Source organism: Lutra lutra, chromosome 8 (genome assembly GCF_902655055.1).
Source record: "Lutra lutra chromosome 8, mLutLut1.2, whole genome shotgun sequence".
In the NCBI taxonomy this organism is placed as follows: domain Eukaryota; kingdom Metazoa; phylum Chordata; class Mammalia; order Carnivora; family Mustelidae; genus Lutra; species Lutra lutra.
This window is the reverse complement of record NC_062285.1, coordinates 132789423-132804742: the sequence shown is the minus strand read 5'-3', so window position 1 is coordinate 132804742 and position 15320 is coordinate 132789423. Positions and strand designations below refer to the sequence as shown.

The window sequence follows — 15320 nt, the reverse complement described above, 5'->3', positions numbered from 1 at the left end:
CAGGACTGGTCTACATTGTCTTGCCTATCAGGGAAAGGAAGCTAGTTTTCCACCAAATTTTTGTCTAGGTGAATTACAACTGTGAATTAAGGTTATCTCTCCCTTTCTTCCCCTCCCCGCAAACACACATCTTTTTCATTTTCTCAAGAGACCAAGAAAGGGTTCAAATCACTTTCTGATACCCTTTCTGCCAGAGAGCTATTTCTTGGAATATAATATGTGCGTCCACTAGAACATGTGGCCATTTGGTTCTCTTTCAGCTGAAAGTTAGATTTTAGACCCAGGGGGCTGTGATTTACAGATGACCATATTTCACATTTCATCACGAATTCAAGGGCCACCAGGAGCTCATGGTTGAGGGTGGACCTCAGTGAGCTGGGGTGATGCAGGAAGGCCCCTTGAGGCCACCCCCAACTAGTCTGGGTTTCTGAAACCTAGTCAGAGCCCCTCCCCCATCCCCAGGGGACTTGGGGTTTAGCTTACTGACGGAGACTCCTAATTTCCTTCTAGTGGGATGGGGGGCAGGGCATGAGCAGGACGGTTGATCTCCTTTTTGCTGCTGTCACCGACCTCAGAACGGGCAGGACAAATTCATCGGCCACTTTGGGAGGCCCAGCATCTTGGAAAAGCCTGGAGCTTGTGTCCATGGCGGCATCGAGGGGCACCTGACAGCTGTTGGCTGCGCTCTCATCTAACCGTGCGATCGTGTGCGTTTTCTTTGACAGAGAGATTACATCTCAGATCCCATCGGCTTCTCAGGACTCCTGCCCCCCTCCCCACAAAGAACCGCGCTCAAGCTGTTAGAGAGAGGACAGGAGTCGGGTGGGGTCCCCTGAGCAGCACGGATGGCCAGCCGTGGTAAGGACGGGCATTTCTGTCACGTCTGCCCACAGTGGGCACCGCACCTGCACGCCCGCACGGATCCCCGGGTTTCACTCCGGCCTCACCTCGGGGCTCACGCACCAGACCGCGGACACCGAAGCAGGCAACCGAGGGTCGCAGGCGGCTCTCCGATCTCCACTCTAACTCACTCTTTTCCGTTTCCTCCCAGACAGTCCAGGGAAGAAACGAAAGCCCCCGCGGAGGGACACCCTGTTCTGGGCTCGGGATGATTATGGAGAGCGCGCCTTTAGCGCCATGAGGATGCTCGTGCACGATATTAAACGTGGAGAAAACTGTTTATTCACTTCCTGTGGATGCACAACGAACACATCTTTTAGAACCTCTAGAAGGCAGAAGGAGAGGCTTATTGGAGCCGGAGTCGGGAAGGACAGCGGCCTGGGAAAGCCTCTTCACAGGGAAGAGCGCGCTCCGGAGAATGAACCGTGTCTACAGGGGTTCCGCCTTACTTACATCTTGTAAAAGCTCTAACCATGACAGATTCGCATGCAGGCAGGAATCCTGGGTTTACCAGAAAGGAATGCGGGGACGAGGAGCCGTGAAGGGCATCTCAAGGACAAGATGGCTTTCCCGTTCGCGAAGCAGGTGTACGCGGCATGGCGCATGCGCGGAGGGCCCTAAATCAGGCTTCTGATGGGAACCGTCTCTACACGGTCATGTTTACTTGGAAATCTAAAGTGGCTTCCCACGTATCTCAGGCCTTCAGAGAGCTTTTCTGTCCTCTTTCTGCTCATGAAGAACTTCTGAGAGGCAGCGGGAACAGCAAAAGCAGGAAGCGCAGTGGCTCAGACGTGGCATGGCGACCGTCTAACCCCGCGAGGGGAAGGGGTGGGAAACGGGACTGGCAGGCTCTGGCCTGAAATGGGGACAATGGCTCCCTTTCCCCTCCACTCTTTAAATCTTTCCTGTTTCCCATGATATATTTCACTACTGTATTGGGGGGGTAGGTAGAGACTCCCTCTTTCCCTTTATAGGGTCCTTCTTCATCCAGGGACCCCAATTCGGGGATTTTATTTTAAAAAAAGAAGTCGTAATAATCATGCAACAAGCTTTTGGCACACAGATAGTCATTTTACCACTATGCATTAAAACAATTTTTTTTAAAGATTTTATTTATTTATTTGACAAACAGCAATCATAAGTAGGCAGAGAGGCAGGCAGAGAGAAAGGGGGAGGCAGCCAACCCGGAGAGCAGAGAGCCCGACTCCGTTCTCCATCCCAGGACCCTAGGATCATGACCTGAGCTGAAGGCAAAGGCTTTAACCCACTGAACCACCCAGGTGCCCCTGCGTAAAAAATTTTTGAAATAATCTACATGTTCCTGAAAGAGGAGGGCAATCAGTGCAGCCCGGGCTGCTCTTCATCTCCTGCCTCCTTTCTCCATTGGCGGACCCTATAGTGCCTACCGCTCAGGCCAGCCTCTGGCACAGTAAAGGCATGTGACCCAGTCCTGACCAATCAGAGTGGTCTCTGGACCTCTGCCCGGCTCCTCTTCTCTTGGGAGCACCCAACTGGAAGGACAGCACTGGGGTGCGGGGGTGGGGGGGGGTGGGGGATAGGGAGTTGTTGGAGGGACTCTTTTCTGAACCTGATGAGGCCTGTCATCAGGTTGCCATGGAAAGACAAAGACCTGATGACATCATTTTTATCCTCCATCCAGACACACCTGAAACTTGCTCTACCCCTAAGTTGTCTTAAGCACAAATCAATAACCTCCCTTTTTTGTGTAAGCCAGTTGTAGGTGGCCTTTGGCTACCTAAAATGGGAAGTGATGACTAACACGTGTCTAATTTAAACGATTGTATATATAATCAAGAGAATATTTTGTAACATTAAAAAAAAATCAGTAAAAACTGAGTGAAATAGAGAATGGTAGGAAAATATTGCCAAGTGGAAACAGCGACACAGAAAGTTCTAGATCTGTGAGCAAATGAGGGAATTGAGAATGAGAGAGAGAAAACTCTGGGTTGTAGGAAAAAATCTAGTATGAATCTTGAGGGAGGGTCCCCAGTGGGCAGTCTCAGGACAAGTATGGAAGCCTTGAACACGAACACCCCAAAGCAAGAGAAGCACAGGATGGAAATTCTATGACAGACTGCCAACAATCATCACCCTTGGTTCATGCATTATTTCTAACCCTTATGTGGTGCCTGGGTGGCTCAGTCAGTTAGGAGTCTGCCTTCGGTTCAGGTCATGATCCCAGAGTCCTAGGATCAAGCCCCACATCGGGGTCCCTGATCAGCGGGGAGTCTGCTTCTCTTTCTCCCACTCCCCCTGCTCCTGCTCTCTCTCACTCTCTCAAATAAATAAATAAAATCTTTTTTTAAAATTTCAAAAATAACTCTTATGTTTTACTTGCCTGAATTTTATTTTATTATTTTTTAAAGATTTTATTTATTTATTTGATAGAGAGAGAGCACAAAGAGGGGGAGTGGCAGGCAGAGGGAGAAGGAGAAGCAGACTCCCCCTTGAGCAAGGAGCCAAATACTGAAGGCAGACGCTTAATCAACTGAGCACCCGGTGCCCCTGCCTGATTTTTAAAAACTTGAATTTAATGTCCATGCACTGCTTTCAAAATAGTAGCTAAAACATAAGAAAGAAGTAGGTTGAAGACAGGTGATTTGGGAAGCCTGGAGAGGTCTTCGCAGATTCCGAGGACATCCTAAGTTGCTCTGAACTTGGGGAGGAGAGGAGGGCTCCTGGGCCTCTCTCCTTCCGGATGGAATCTGGTCGAGCAGGATCCAGTGAGTGCAAACCCGGTCTCACCCAGCGTTACCTCTGATGGGGAAGGGAGGAGCACAGCAGGCAGCGGGGGCCACGGAAAGGTGAGCTCGAGGTGTCCCTCACCTCAGGGACCCTCTTGTCCTGTCCTCTGCGTGGGATATAGAGCCCACACGAATCGCTACATGCTTCATGCAGACCTACTGTGTGCACGTGAGGGAGTGGGACACAGGAGAAGCAGCGGGAATGAGGTAGCGCCCGAGCGAAGGGATGGGGGACAGTGAAGACAGGCAGGACAGGCGGACCTCGCCACAATCACTCACTGACGGCGCCCTCAGGCCACAGTTTGACCTCCTGGTGGCTAAGTCTTCAGGCATCGCCTCTGCCAATCCAGCCTGCCCCTACCCTGTCCCCTTTAATTCTGCTCAGAGGCGCCTGGACTCAGCCCGCCCTAATCCTCTTCTGTCACCACACCTGCCTGGGGGCGGAGCCAGAGACCCCCGGCTCCTTCTGAAGCTGAGATCCTGGGCCTTTTCTCTTGCAAGAGGTTCTGTAAAGAAACAAAAACACCAGTCACTGGAGGGCGCTCGGGGCAGCCTGGCGGGCGGCTCTGTGTGCTGCCTCTGCCGGCAGGCTTTCTGGCTTGGTATCCTGACTCCGCCACCCCCAGCTGCGAGTCACAGAAGCTCCCAGTCTCCGACAGCTGGTGCTGGCCTAGTGGAATTTCTCCTAGTCCTGGAGGCTCCAGCCAGTTGGGTTTCTGGTGGGCCCTCCCCCCGGCTCTGCAGGCGGTCACCTTCTCGCCGTGTCCTCTCACGGACTTTCCCTCTGTGTGGGCACAGGCAGAGAGAGAGAGCGAGCCCTCCTGTATTCCCTCCTCCTCTTAGAAGGACACCAGTCTCATAGGATCACCCCTTCCTAGGACCTGAGTCAGTCCCAGTTGCAGTCCCAGTTGTAGCCCCTCTGGGGCTGATGGCTTCAACCTGTGAAGGTTCGGGCACACATTTCAGTCTGCGACACTCCCTGTGGCTCAGTGGCCTCTTCTGCACACCTGGGAGGACCCTGTTTCCAGCACATGGACCTCCAGGAGCATTGAGACAGAAATAGAAGCCATGACCAGGTCTGTCCAAGACAGGTGCCATTATCATCGAGAGGTCCCTGATGTCATTTGGATGCCCCCTTCCTGGGCCACCAGGTGTGCCACATCCTCAGGAACATCCAAGAAAACCACACACACACACACACACACACACGCCGGCTCCCTTAACAACCTCTCCTTAAATCTTGGTGCCCATAAGCCCCGGTTAGTTCTCCCTGCCTCCCTCCAGCCCTACCCACGAGGGATGTGGCAGTGTCACCTGCTGCTGAAGGCTCTCGTAGAGCTGGGTGAGTTCTGTCAGCTGGTCTTCCAGCTCCCAAGCATGGGCCCTCAGCTCTTCCGCCATCTTGGTTCTTGCTCCTTCCTTCAGTTGCCTCCAGTCGCTCAGGAGGGTGACCATGTCCTGGCAGAGGGAGAAGCCAGTCACAGCACCATACAGCACACGAGCACTTTTCTTTAACAGCACCCCTGTGCCCTTAAAGACCCTTTGCACCTGCCTGCTCCTTCGGGCCGAGAGTTGGCGGGTGGTCAGGAGACGCTTGGCGGCAGTGGCCAGGCGTGGGTGGGCTCTGGCCGCCTGAAAGGCACGTATGTTCCTCTTGACATTCCTGATGTTACTTCTGCAATTGAAGGCCTTCTTTCCGACACTCATGGCATGGAAGACCTTTCCCTGAGCCTCCTTGACCTCGTGGTCACAGGTGAACACTAGGCTGCTGGCCCGGGTTTGAGCTTCTTGATTCTGGAAGTGTTCCATAACATCGGTGAAGATGCTGGTGAGGCCGGCTGCTGTCCCCAGAGCTTTACCAGCGGCAGAGAGCATGAGACTTCCTCCTATTGTTGCTGGCGTGAGGACCAGACCCAGGATGCTCATGGCGTCTGAGACCACAGTGATGGAGATGGCCACCATGTTGGCCTTGGTGATTGTTCTGTGGGCTGTGTCGATGTCATCTGCAAGGGCATGGAGCTCTCTAATTTCCACTTCTAGCTCCTCTTTGAAGATGGGAAACTCCTTCAAAAATATTGTTTCTTCAGCCGACAGGTCCTTATCTTGTTGCCACACACCTTCACACAGAAGAATGTCGTCCTGGTCCCTGTGGGTGAGCAAAGTAAAGGTTTTGCTTGAGTCTCTCAGATGGGAAAGTCACATTCTCAGTCAGGCCCATTGCGGTTTCTGGATGTTCTTACCAGCCTTGAACCCTTCCTACGCCTCCCTGATACCTCTGTCACCTCTCACCTGACCATGGGGGAGTCCCAGAGCATGGCTGGGAGCCGTAGCTTCTATGAAGAGAAGAAACACATAAGAGGGGTTTCTGGAGGGACAAATGGGAGAAACAGAGCCTTGCCTAAGAGGTGGAGAAGGTAGATTAGACCCGATGGGCGCGTGCAGCTTTGTTCAAAGAGACTGACACCCAGGAGGGGCAGTGAGGGAATGCTGAGAACGGAGGTAAGATAAAGAAGCTGGGACTAATGGGGGGACTGGTGTGGGGAAAGCAGGAGAAAGAGGAGACGAGGTGGAGGTGAGTCAGAGGAAGGAGAGGCCACATTGTACAACGTAGCCTACGCCACCATGACCTGCAGTGGCCTTTGCCTCCTTCTGGGGTTGAACACTGAGAGGGTTGAGGTAAATTATCACTAATATTCCGAAGGTTCTCCTTGGCACTTGGCCAGCTTTATTGGACGACTTAAGCAGATAGGATGGGTCCTTCATGGAAGATGTCAGGGACAAAGGGCCTCTCTTCCCCAGGGGTCTCACAGTATAAAGTATTAAGGGATCTTCGTCACCCCAGCAGAGTTTGGCCTTTATGGGACAGCAGTGTCGGGGAAGAGCAAGCCTATTCCTCCGGGCACTCTCCTCATGCGGAGGACCATTGGTGCATCTCCAGGGCGAGAGCTTAGGAGGCCCGGCGATGGCACTCACGGGGGGAGAGAATCAGAACTGGAAGGAACCTCAGGGTCCAAGCTACTGCCTTTACTTGTCATCAGAGGGAACAGAAGCCCAGAGAGGAAACGGGACTTGCCCAAAGAGACTCGCAAGGTGGAGATGGAGCTCGGAGCCCACTGCCCCCCTGGGTTGCCTCTCTCTCCTCTGTCAGCCGATGTCAGGAGTTCCCCACCGGAGGCTATATGCATATACCTTTCAATCTCTCGCTCTCTTCACACACACACATATGTAATTTCTCAATGGAAAAGGTGAAAAACCAAATATACTTCCAAGGAAACCCCTTAGTGATAGTAACGAACGTACTCAGGCCCCGTGATCAGTTAATCACCTGCTGTAAATCAGTTCACAGCGCGGAAGGCTGCCGGGGGCTCGCAGGGCAAAGGGGGAGGGATGAAGGCCAGGAGAGGGGACACTGCTGAGGACCCCTACCCTTTGCGGATGCCACAGTCCGGCCATCCCTGCCCTTGTGTTTCCTCAGGGTGAATGGGGACAAGGAGACAAAAGGACAAGGAGGTGCAGGAACACACAGCCCCACTTTGTGTCCCTGCCAAGTTTTGTCTTAGCGTAGCTGAGAGAGAACAGGTGCTGGGCTTCTTGTGCTTTCGAATGAGCCCAAACGTCTCCGATGTGGACTTCCCGCCACCGCGCTTCCTCACAGGGCCCCAGGGCTGGCTGACAGGTGCAGCGTGGCCGTCCCCCTCCAGAAGGCACCGCCTCGCAGACGGCTTTCCCCCGGCTCACTCAGCGGACTCAGGTGGACTGTCCACATTGTACTCGAAGCTTGTGGTGGGGGGTGTCGGCTGCGGAGTGGCCCCCCCAGGGCCAGACTCCTTCCATGCGGTGACACCAACGGGCTCTTTCGGTAACGGCTGCACCCACGCGGGCCCCACCCCAGAAGCGGGGCAGTTTCTGCCTTTCTGGGCCTACTGCCCGATGTCGGGCACCTGATGGATCCGGCCTTCTCTCCAAAACACGCAGCTTGGCCGTGGAGTGCTCGTTCCCCTGTGGATATCAGGAGGATGCCTGGAGCGTTTCAGCCGGAGCCGCCCTCCCCAGGGACAAAGCCCTCCCCGTTACCTAGGGCATTCCGTCCCTGCCTCGTCGTCCAGAGGCTCCTGCCACCCCAAAGTTGAGCTCTTTCGGTCCATGGGAGGATTAGAGGCGTGCTCGGGGGTCACACGATGTTCTGCTTGCACACCTGGAAAACAAGGTTACCGCAGGTGCCAGGAAACCTTGTGAATTTCAAGATACGCCGCAGGATTTTAGGTTACGTAAATCAAATGGTAATGAAATACTGGCAACGTACTAAATATTTGCAAACTACTGCCCACAGTTGCTTTAGTGCAGTACGCACAGAAAGTCAAGTCCTCAGCTCAAGAATCTGTCATGTAGCCACATACCCGAGGAATCACACCGCCCTGATCAAGATGTAGGAAAGCAGCTTTCTTTGACCCACTCGCAGTCGTACTCACCCCACCCCGGGGGGTAACCAGTCTTCCATAACCATTGATCAGTTCGCTTGTTCTTAAACTTCATATAAATGGAGTCATTTGTTTGTTTGGCCTCTGTCACTCAACTTAGCGTGTGTGAAATTCGCTCCTGTTGCGGGTATCACTGGTTTTAAAAATGATTGCTATGGAGCGTTTCATTCTATAAATACACTGCAGGGTGCCTGGGTGGCCCAGCCGCTTAAGCATCGGACTCTTGATTTCAGCTCAGGTCATGATCTCAGGGTGGTGAGATCGAGCCCTACGTCGGGCTCCAAGCTCAGTGGGGAGTCTGCTTGCCCTTCTCCCTTGGCTCCTCTCTCTTTCTCTCAAATAAACAAATACACTACAATTTGTTGATCTGTTCTTCCGTCGATTGACATGTTTGGGTTGTTTCTGGTCATTGACTATGATGAATGAATTGATTATATTGATTAAAAATCATTTCACAGAGCAAGGCAACAACTTACAAGGTCCCTTTGTATAAATTACATTCCAACAGACATTTTATATTCTATTAATAGTGTGAGGACTGCAAAAAATCCTGCCAGCGTATACAGGTGGGGTCTGAAATCCGTCTACTTGCCAAGTGTTGAGACCTGGGGGCCAGGGATGGCGGGGGTGCTACGTCTTATCTAGAGAAGGGAGCACTTCGATTGGGTGCGTGCTTGCTTGCACAGAGTTGCTATCCATTTTTAAAAAGATTTTATTTATTTATTTGAGTCGGAGAGGGAGAAGCAGACTTCCCACTGAGTAGACAGCCCGACGCAGGACTCGAACCCAGGGCCCTGGGATCATGACTTGAGCCAAAGGCAGACACTCAACCAACTAAGCCACCCAGGTGCCCCGTTGTAAAGAATGTAAGCTCAGAGCTATATCCACTCGCAGGCTGGGTGGGCTTTTTTACTAAGCTCCAGGGCACTGAATGGGCTAGCAGTGGCCTTGATCTAACTTAGATGATTGAAAAAGAGACTCCAGATTTGCAAGACAGGAAGCAAGGAGACCAGTTAGAAGCTGTTATGGTGGTTAGAGCAAGAGAGGACAGCCGCTTGGATGAGACTGGCAGACCAATGAGAGAGACTGTGTTTGCAGGAAGCCCCGGGATTCCTCAGGGGACATGGGACGTGGGAGAGCAGAGGCCAGGATGACTTCAGGCTGAGTCAAATTTGGGGCATCAAGGACTGTTACAGGGAAGATTTTATTTCCTGAGATGGGAAGGGTCGAGGTTTTCTGGGCAGGAAATAGACTTCAGTTTGGGGTGGGTTAAGTTGGACGTGCCCATTAGACATCCAAGCGGTGCTAGATAGAGGATCCCTGTTCTGGCTGGGAGATTCAATCTGGGAGCCATCTGTATAGAAAGTACTTAAAGCCATGAAATTGCATAAGAACCCTAGGAAGAAAGTACTGGTAAAGGTCAAGTGTGGTCCATGACTGAGGTCCGGAGTACCCCAACAGGTAAGCCCAGGAAGAAGACAAGAAAGCAGCAAGAAGTGGAGAAGGAACAACGGGTGACATACAAGGAGAACAAAGAATTTGACATACAAGGAGAACAAAGAATTTGACATTTTGGAAGCCACATCTGGTGTATCTTTGTATTTTTAAATGTTCTGGGAGGCATTCTCCTTCCCATCTTCCTCTTACAAAGACATCCGTGGATTCTGCTTTACCTTCTAATGAAAATGGCTGGGATGGAGGAAAGCTTACCTTGGCAGATTTCAAGGATCTCTGCTACTGTGAAGCTCAGAAGGGCGTCTCTGCTCTTTTCCATATCAGAAGAACAGGGAGTCTGGCTGGGAAGAGATATTGTTTTAACCTTCCAGAGAAGGAAACCGACCTATCGTTAATATAGAGACAGTGTGGTAAAGGGGATTGGAAGCCCCCCTCTGCCACTTACCAATTCTGAAATTTCAAGAAAATTAACTCACTGCTCTGTTTATTTTTCCTTCTCTGTGAACTAGCTAGGAAAATGCCAACCCCAAATAAATAAATAAATGTTGAGGAAAATACCAACCCCAATAAATAAATGCAGGAGGTCCTACACTTTCTGCAATTATAAACAGGATAAATATCCTCTATCGAAAGGAAAAGACCCTGATATCCATTTAGAAAGCAAAACCAACCACATACACGGCTTACAGGAGATAGATCTGAAGCACAGTGACCCAGAAAAGTTAAAACTAGAATAGACAAAGTCCGAGCAGCCCAGGAAGGTAGCCGTGTCTATGAAAGGTAGGTTAAGGGCTCTATATGGTGGGACTGTTGGGTATCTTAATTCTCGCGTTAACCACACGAATCTATACATGGGAGGAAATTGCCTAGAACTAAATACACACACATGCTCACACACACACACACACACACACACACACACACACTCCAGTGGGAGTCAAGCTGGTAGACTCTAAATAAGTCGGTGGTTTGTATCAATGTCAATTTCCCAGTTGTGCTACCCTAGGACAATGTTGCAAAACCTTACACCAGGGAATCCGAGTAAAGGGTTTACATAGGTTCTCCCTGTATTATTTCTTACAACTGCATGTGAATCTATCATTATCTTGAAATGAAAACTTAAAAATACCATAGCATCCACCTATTGGAATGGCTAAAATCCAGAACATCACAACCCCAGATGCTGGTGAGGATAGATATGGAGCGACAGGAACCCTCACGGATTGCTGGTGGGAATACAAAGACACTTTGAAAGACGGTTGCAAATTTCTTAGGAAACTAAACATACCCTGACCATGCGGTCAAGCAATCACATTCCTTGATATTTACCCAAAGGACTTGAAAACTTGTGTCCACACAAAAATCTGCTCGCAGGTATTTATAGCAACTATATTCGTAATTGCCAAAACTTGGAGAGCACCAAGATATCTTTGAGTAGTGAGTAAGCAAACAGTGGTGCAGCCAGATTAAGGAGTATTAACCAGCACTGTAAGAAAGGAGCTATCAAGCCATGGAAAGACCTGGGGGAACCTTAAATGCATATGACTAAGTGAAAGTAGCCAGCCTGAAAAACCGTTCTGTGTGATTCCAGCTATAGGGCATTCCGGAAAGGCATAATTCTGGGGACAATAAAAAGAGCCGAGGTTGCTGGGAGCTGGGGGGAGGGAGTGGTTAATAGAGCACGGAGGATTTTTCGGGCAGGAGACTACTCTTCCAGATTCTGTAATGGTGGATGAACCCACATCATTATACATTCGCCCAAACCCATAAAGTATACAGCACCAAGAGAGAAACCCAGTGAAACTATGGACTCTGGGATATAATGGTGTGTCAGTGTAAGCTCACCAGCTCTGACATGTGTCCCGCTCTGGTCTAGGATGTTGATGGGGGGAGCTGTGCATAGAGGGAGAAGAGGGAGCCAGGGGGTGTATGGGAAATTTGTCCTTTCCCCTCACTTTTGCTGTAGATCTAAAACTATTCTAAAATATGAAGTCTAGGGGTGTCTAGGTGGCTCAGTTGGTTAAGCGACTGCCTTCAACTCAGGTCATGATCCTGGAGTCCCAGAATCGAATCCCGAATAGGGCTCCCTGCTCAGCAGGGAGTCTGCTTCTCCTTCTGACCCTCCCCCTTCTCATGCTCTCTCTCTCTCTCTCTCTCTCATTCTTGCTCTCTCCCAAATAAATAAATAAAATCTTTACAAAAATAAATAAAATATGAAGTCTATTTAAAAAAAAAAGAAAGAAAGAAACAGCCAAACACGAAGATACAACAGGGAAACATTCTCCCTTCCCCAAGTCTACCCCCTCCCCCCAATAAACCTATAGTCCCAGGAACCCTGCTGGTTGTCTTTGCACTTTGGAAACAAGTCACTCAGCCTCTTTCTTTCGCCAAGGATGACCCTCATGGGAAACACGGGTCACCAGCGAGGACTCCTACACTCTGGGGACCGACCCTCTGGTCTAGCTCCGGTTGTGGGGGGTCCCCAGCTGGAAGAGGGGAGGTGTATTCTGGTCTGTCCTATCACCTTTGTAATCTTGTTTCCGTTTAAACTTCAAACAGCCCAGGAGGAGCAAGTCCTACCCTGATTTAAGATCAAAAAAGTTGAGCTTCAGGCCTTTCCCGAGGCCGGAGCCCTGGCAAGAACGGGACATGAGCCCCGGTGGCCCTGGTCCCAGACCTTTGTCCCCAGCCAAGTGCCTACAGCCCCCCTCCTCCGCCGCCGGACTGTCTCACTGAGGCTTCAGGGGCCCAGAGGGAGAAGGACCCCCACCCCGCGCCCTGTCCTCACCTCTCCGGGGCCTCTGGTCTGGCGGGGTGCTGCGGGGGGACTGACGTGCAGCGCAGAGTCTCCAGCAGGTTCTGCTGGTTTTCCAGCAGATCTCCCCTCCTTCGGGGGAAAGCCCCAGGCTCTACTTGGCCTCTTCTGAGTCAGCTGAGAACTTGGATCCAGCTTCGTGGGCACAGAAATGGCACAAACTGAAACACTTCCCACAAGAGCAGGGCTTACGGAGAAATGGTTTTCACTTTTGTTTTCCTTGTTTGCCTCTTTCTCTTCTAGCCCTTGTAGTGAAGGAAAGCGGTGCAACCGTAGGCAGAGGCCCCAGCCCCCGCCGCTCTGTCCTCGCGGTGTGCCAGGCGCAAAGACAGTGGCCAGCAAGGCGAGGACTCGGTCCACGGCGAACTGTTTCTCACCGGCCCTTGGCCTCGATTCCGCAGCTGCGAAATGGGTATCAATACAGCTCTTGCGGCCCCGAGCTGTGGGGAGGAGCCCCTCAGCACCCAGTGTGGACGGAGCGCCCCACCAAGGCGTCACCGGTGGCCACTGTGGGTGCTGTCACGTCTTTCTCCTACCCTCCGAGCTGGGGGACGGGCGAGGGCTGATGTCTCGAACCTGTAACTGTGAATTGCCAAAGTCGCTGAAGACCGAGACGTGTTTTCGTAATTTGGGTGGTGGAGGGACCTGACCCTGACCCCCCCGGGGCGGGGGTAAAGACATGGTTTTTGAGTTTCCTGCTTCATTTGCATATTCGTGGCTATCTGGAGAAATAGTAGCATGTGACAGATCAAGGCGGCGAGGGGGTTGAGAAGCATTTCCGAAACCTTCCCCTGAATCCAAACCATGGGCAACTCTGAAACACAATGGGCCCCAAAGGTTTGAGATACAGGACTGTGGTTGTGACTCTCCTGCATTACAGCTGGGGAAACTGAGACCCTGGGGCGTGGACGTCAGTGGCTCCCTTGTGGCCACACAGCTAGGAAACGGCAGACCCAGTTCTGGCCTCTGTATCTGTGGGAATGACCTGCCACGCCATTGTGTGCCGAGATCCGTGTCTCCGCGTGTGTGTGTGTGGGGGGTGGGAATCCGTGTCATTTGGTCGTGTTGATAAGGCGAGAAGCCCTGGGTTGTCTCCCCAACCCTCCCCCACCCTCTTCCAGAGGCCACACTGGGGGCTGTTGGTGGCAGACCGGGTGGCCCAGGCAGCCAGCCCCGGCTCTGCGGGTGTCCTCTGGACACTCGGGGCGCGGAGGAGGGATGAGGGGCAGGTGGGCTGCTGAGCTGGGACTTGGAGGGGTCTGAGGTGCCCCGGAATCCTGGCCTCCCGTACTCTGGACAGAGGCTGTCCTCCAGCCGGGGCGGCCGCCCTCCGGCCTCCCTGTGGCTCTCCCTGGCAACGGACCCAGATGCCGAGGCTTCCCCCAGGGACCAAGGGTCCTCCTCGGGGACCAGGCTGGCCACTGGACCAGGCTGGTGTTTACCACAGCAGGGCTGGTGATGCAAGACCAAGAGGCGCGGGGAGAGCAGAATAATGTCACGTGCAGGATGTGCCACTTCTGGGGTGACACAGAAAACACGTGGTTTGTCACCAAGCGGCTTCATTTTGTAAACCTCACCTCCCCTTCCTCGGGGGCCCCGACCCTGCTGACTACAAACTCACCCAAAGCTCCCTCTGTCTCTTGCGATTTCAAACACACCGTTTTGGGCAAAGTTGGCTATTCGGCGGGTGAATGTTTAGGCAAATTCGTTGCTGTGCCCACTGGGGACCTGGCTCCAGTCGCTGGTGCTGGAGAATTAGGGTGCTGACAGCCAGACACTTCTGGGCTGCCTGGAACTGTGGTTTGATTAAGTTTTTCTAACACAAGTCCTAGAGATTGATTCAAGCTAATGTAACTTAAGAATGTTCTGGAACACTCCCGAGGCAGCTCCAGCTTCAGAAGTGCAGCGGACCCAGCAGGCCTGGGAGAGGGACAGGGAGCAGGCCGCCAGCAACCTACCCCAGGAGGATGGCCTCCAGAGGCTCGATTTGTCACAACTCAGCCACCTGCCCCTTCTTGTCCATTGTGATCCTTTGAGAGAATCTGGTTGGCCCAGCGGAAGTCACCGGGTGTGTTTTGGGGTGTGGTTTGGTCCTTTGGGGGTTGCTATAGCAAAATACTGCAGACTGGACGGCTTGTCAACAACAGACACTAGTTTCTCACCGTTATGGAGGTCAGAAGTCCGAGCTTGTGACACCAGCAAGGGCAGGTTCTGGTGAGGACCCACTGTGGGGTTACACACTGCTGACTTCTCCTGCACTCACCTGTGGAAGGGACCAGGGAGCTGTGGGGGGGGGGTCTCTTAGAAGGGTACCCATCCCGCTGCTGAAGTGTCTACCCTCGTGACCTGTTCACCTTCCAAAGGGCCCACCTCCAAATACTATCTCATGGGGTGTAGGATTCTAACCCGGGAATCTGGAGTCGGGGGTAGAGACAGTTGGGCTCTACAGGCTGGGAGGTACAGTTAGTGTGCTTTTTGGTCAGTGTGCCCACCAGAACCCTATGGGGTAGAGCAGAGGCAGTTACCCAAAGGAAGGGGGCGCTGTTCCTAGAATCCGCCAAGAAAGAATGCTGGGCAGGCAAAAGCAACAGGTGTCCTCTGTATCCCATCCTTTGCACTGTGCTCCCCGCCCACCCCCCCCCCCACACCCTCCTTCCAGGTTTAGGACTAAAGAAGTCCTTCCTTATGAGATGGGACAACCCAGATAGAGCTCTGGATGTCACTGCTTCTCCCCAAGAGCTGTACCGGAAGTCACACCCAGGGGTTGTATCTGCTGGCAATGATCTACCCAATGGACCCAGGGTCTCTGGGAGTTGCAATCTTTTGGTGATAATCTTTTTATGAAACTGGCATTCACGATGTTGTTGCCAGCTTCAAAAATATTAGTAAAAATGATGGCAGTGATCA

General features: G+C 52.2%; 1 protein-coding gene across 4 annotated transcripts; it reads right to left on the bottom strand.

The window, feature by feature from the left end:
- Positions 1 to 3736: 3736 nt before the first annotated feature.
- On the bottom strand, positions 3737 to 13065 carry APOL6 (apolipoprotein L6). Of its 4 annotated transcripts, none has more exons than XM_047741151.1 (5): positions 12387 to 13065; positions 9854 to 9962; positions 7740 to 7860; positions 4956 to 5811; positions 3737 to 4171 (listed from the first exon to the last, which is right to left on the bottom strand). In XM_047741151.1, exons 2-5 carry the CDS (start codon positions 9915 to 9917, stop codon positions 4073 to 4075), a joined length of 1140 nt encoding a protein of 379 aa, XP_047597107.1. In that variant the 5' UTR covers positions 9918 to 9962; positions 12387 to 13065; the 3' UTR covers positions 3737 to 4072. The 4 variants fall into 4 exon arrangements, with proteins under 4 accessions (XP_047597107.1, XP_047597105.1, XP_047597106.1 ...); XM_047741149.1 differs by having other exon boundaries at positions 9854 to 9939; XM_047741150.1 differs by having other exon boundaries at positions 9854 to 9935.
- Positions 13066 to 15320: the final 2255 nt, after the last annotated feature.

What these genes read in the sequence shown, in the direction of transcription:
- APOL6 (XM_047741151.1), bottom strand. Translation starts at nt 9,917, where the DNA reads ATGGAAAAGAGCAGAGACGCCCTTCTGAGCTTCACAGTAGCAGAGATC. An exon ending in GATCCTTGAAATCTGCCAAG is followed by an intron (nt 7,861 to 9,853) that starts GTAAGCTTTCCT and finishes CTTGTTTTCCAG; the next exon opens with GTGTGCAAGCAGAACATCGT. An exon ending in CACTGCCACATCCCTCGTGG is followed by an intron (nt 4,172 to 4,955) that starts GTAGGGCTGGAG and finishes GTTTCTTTACAG; the next exon opens with AACCTCTTGCAAGAGAAAAG.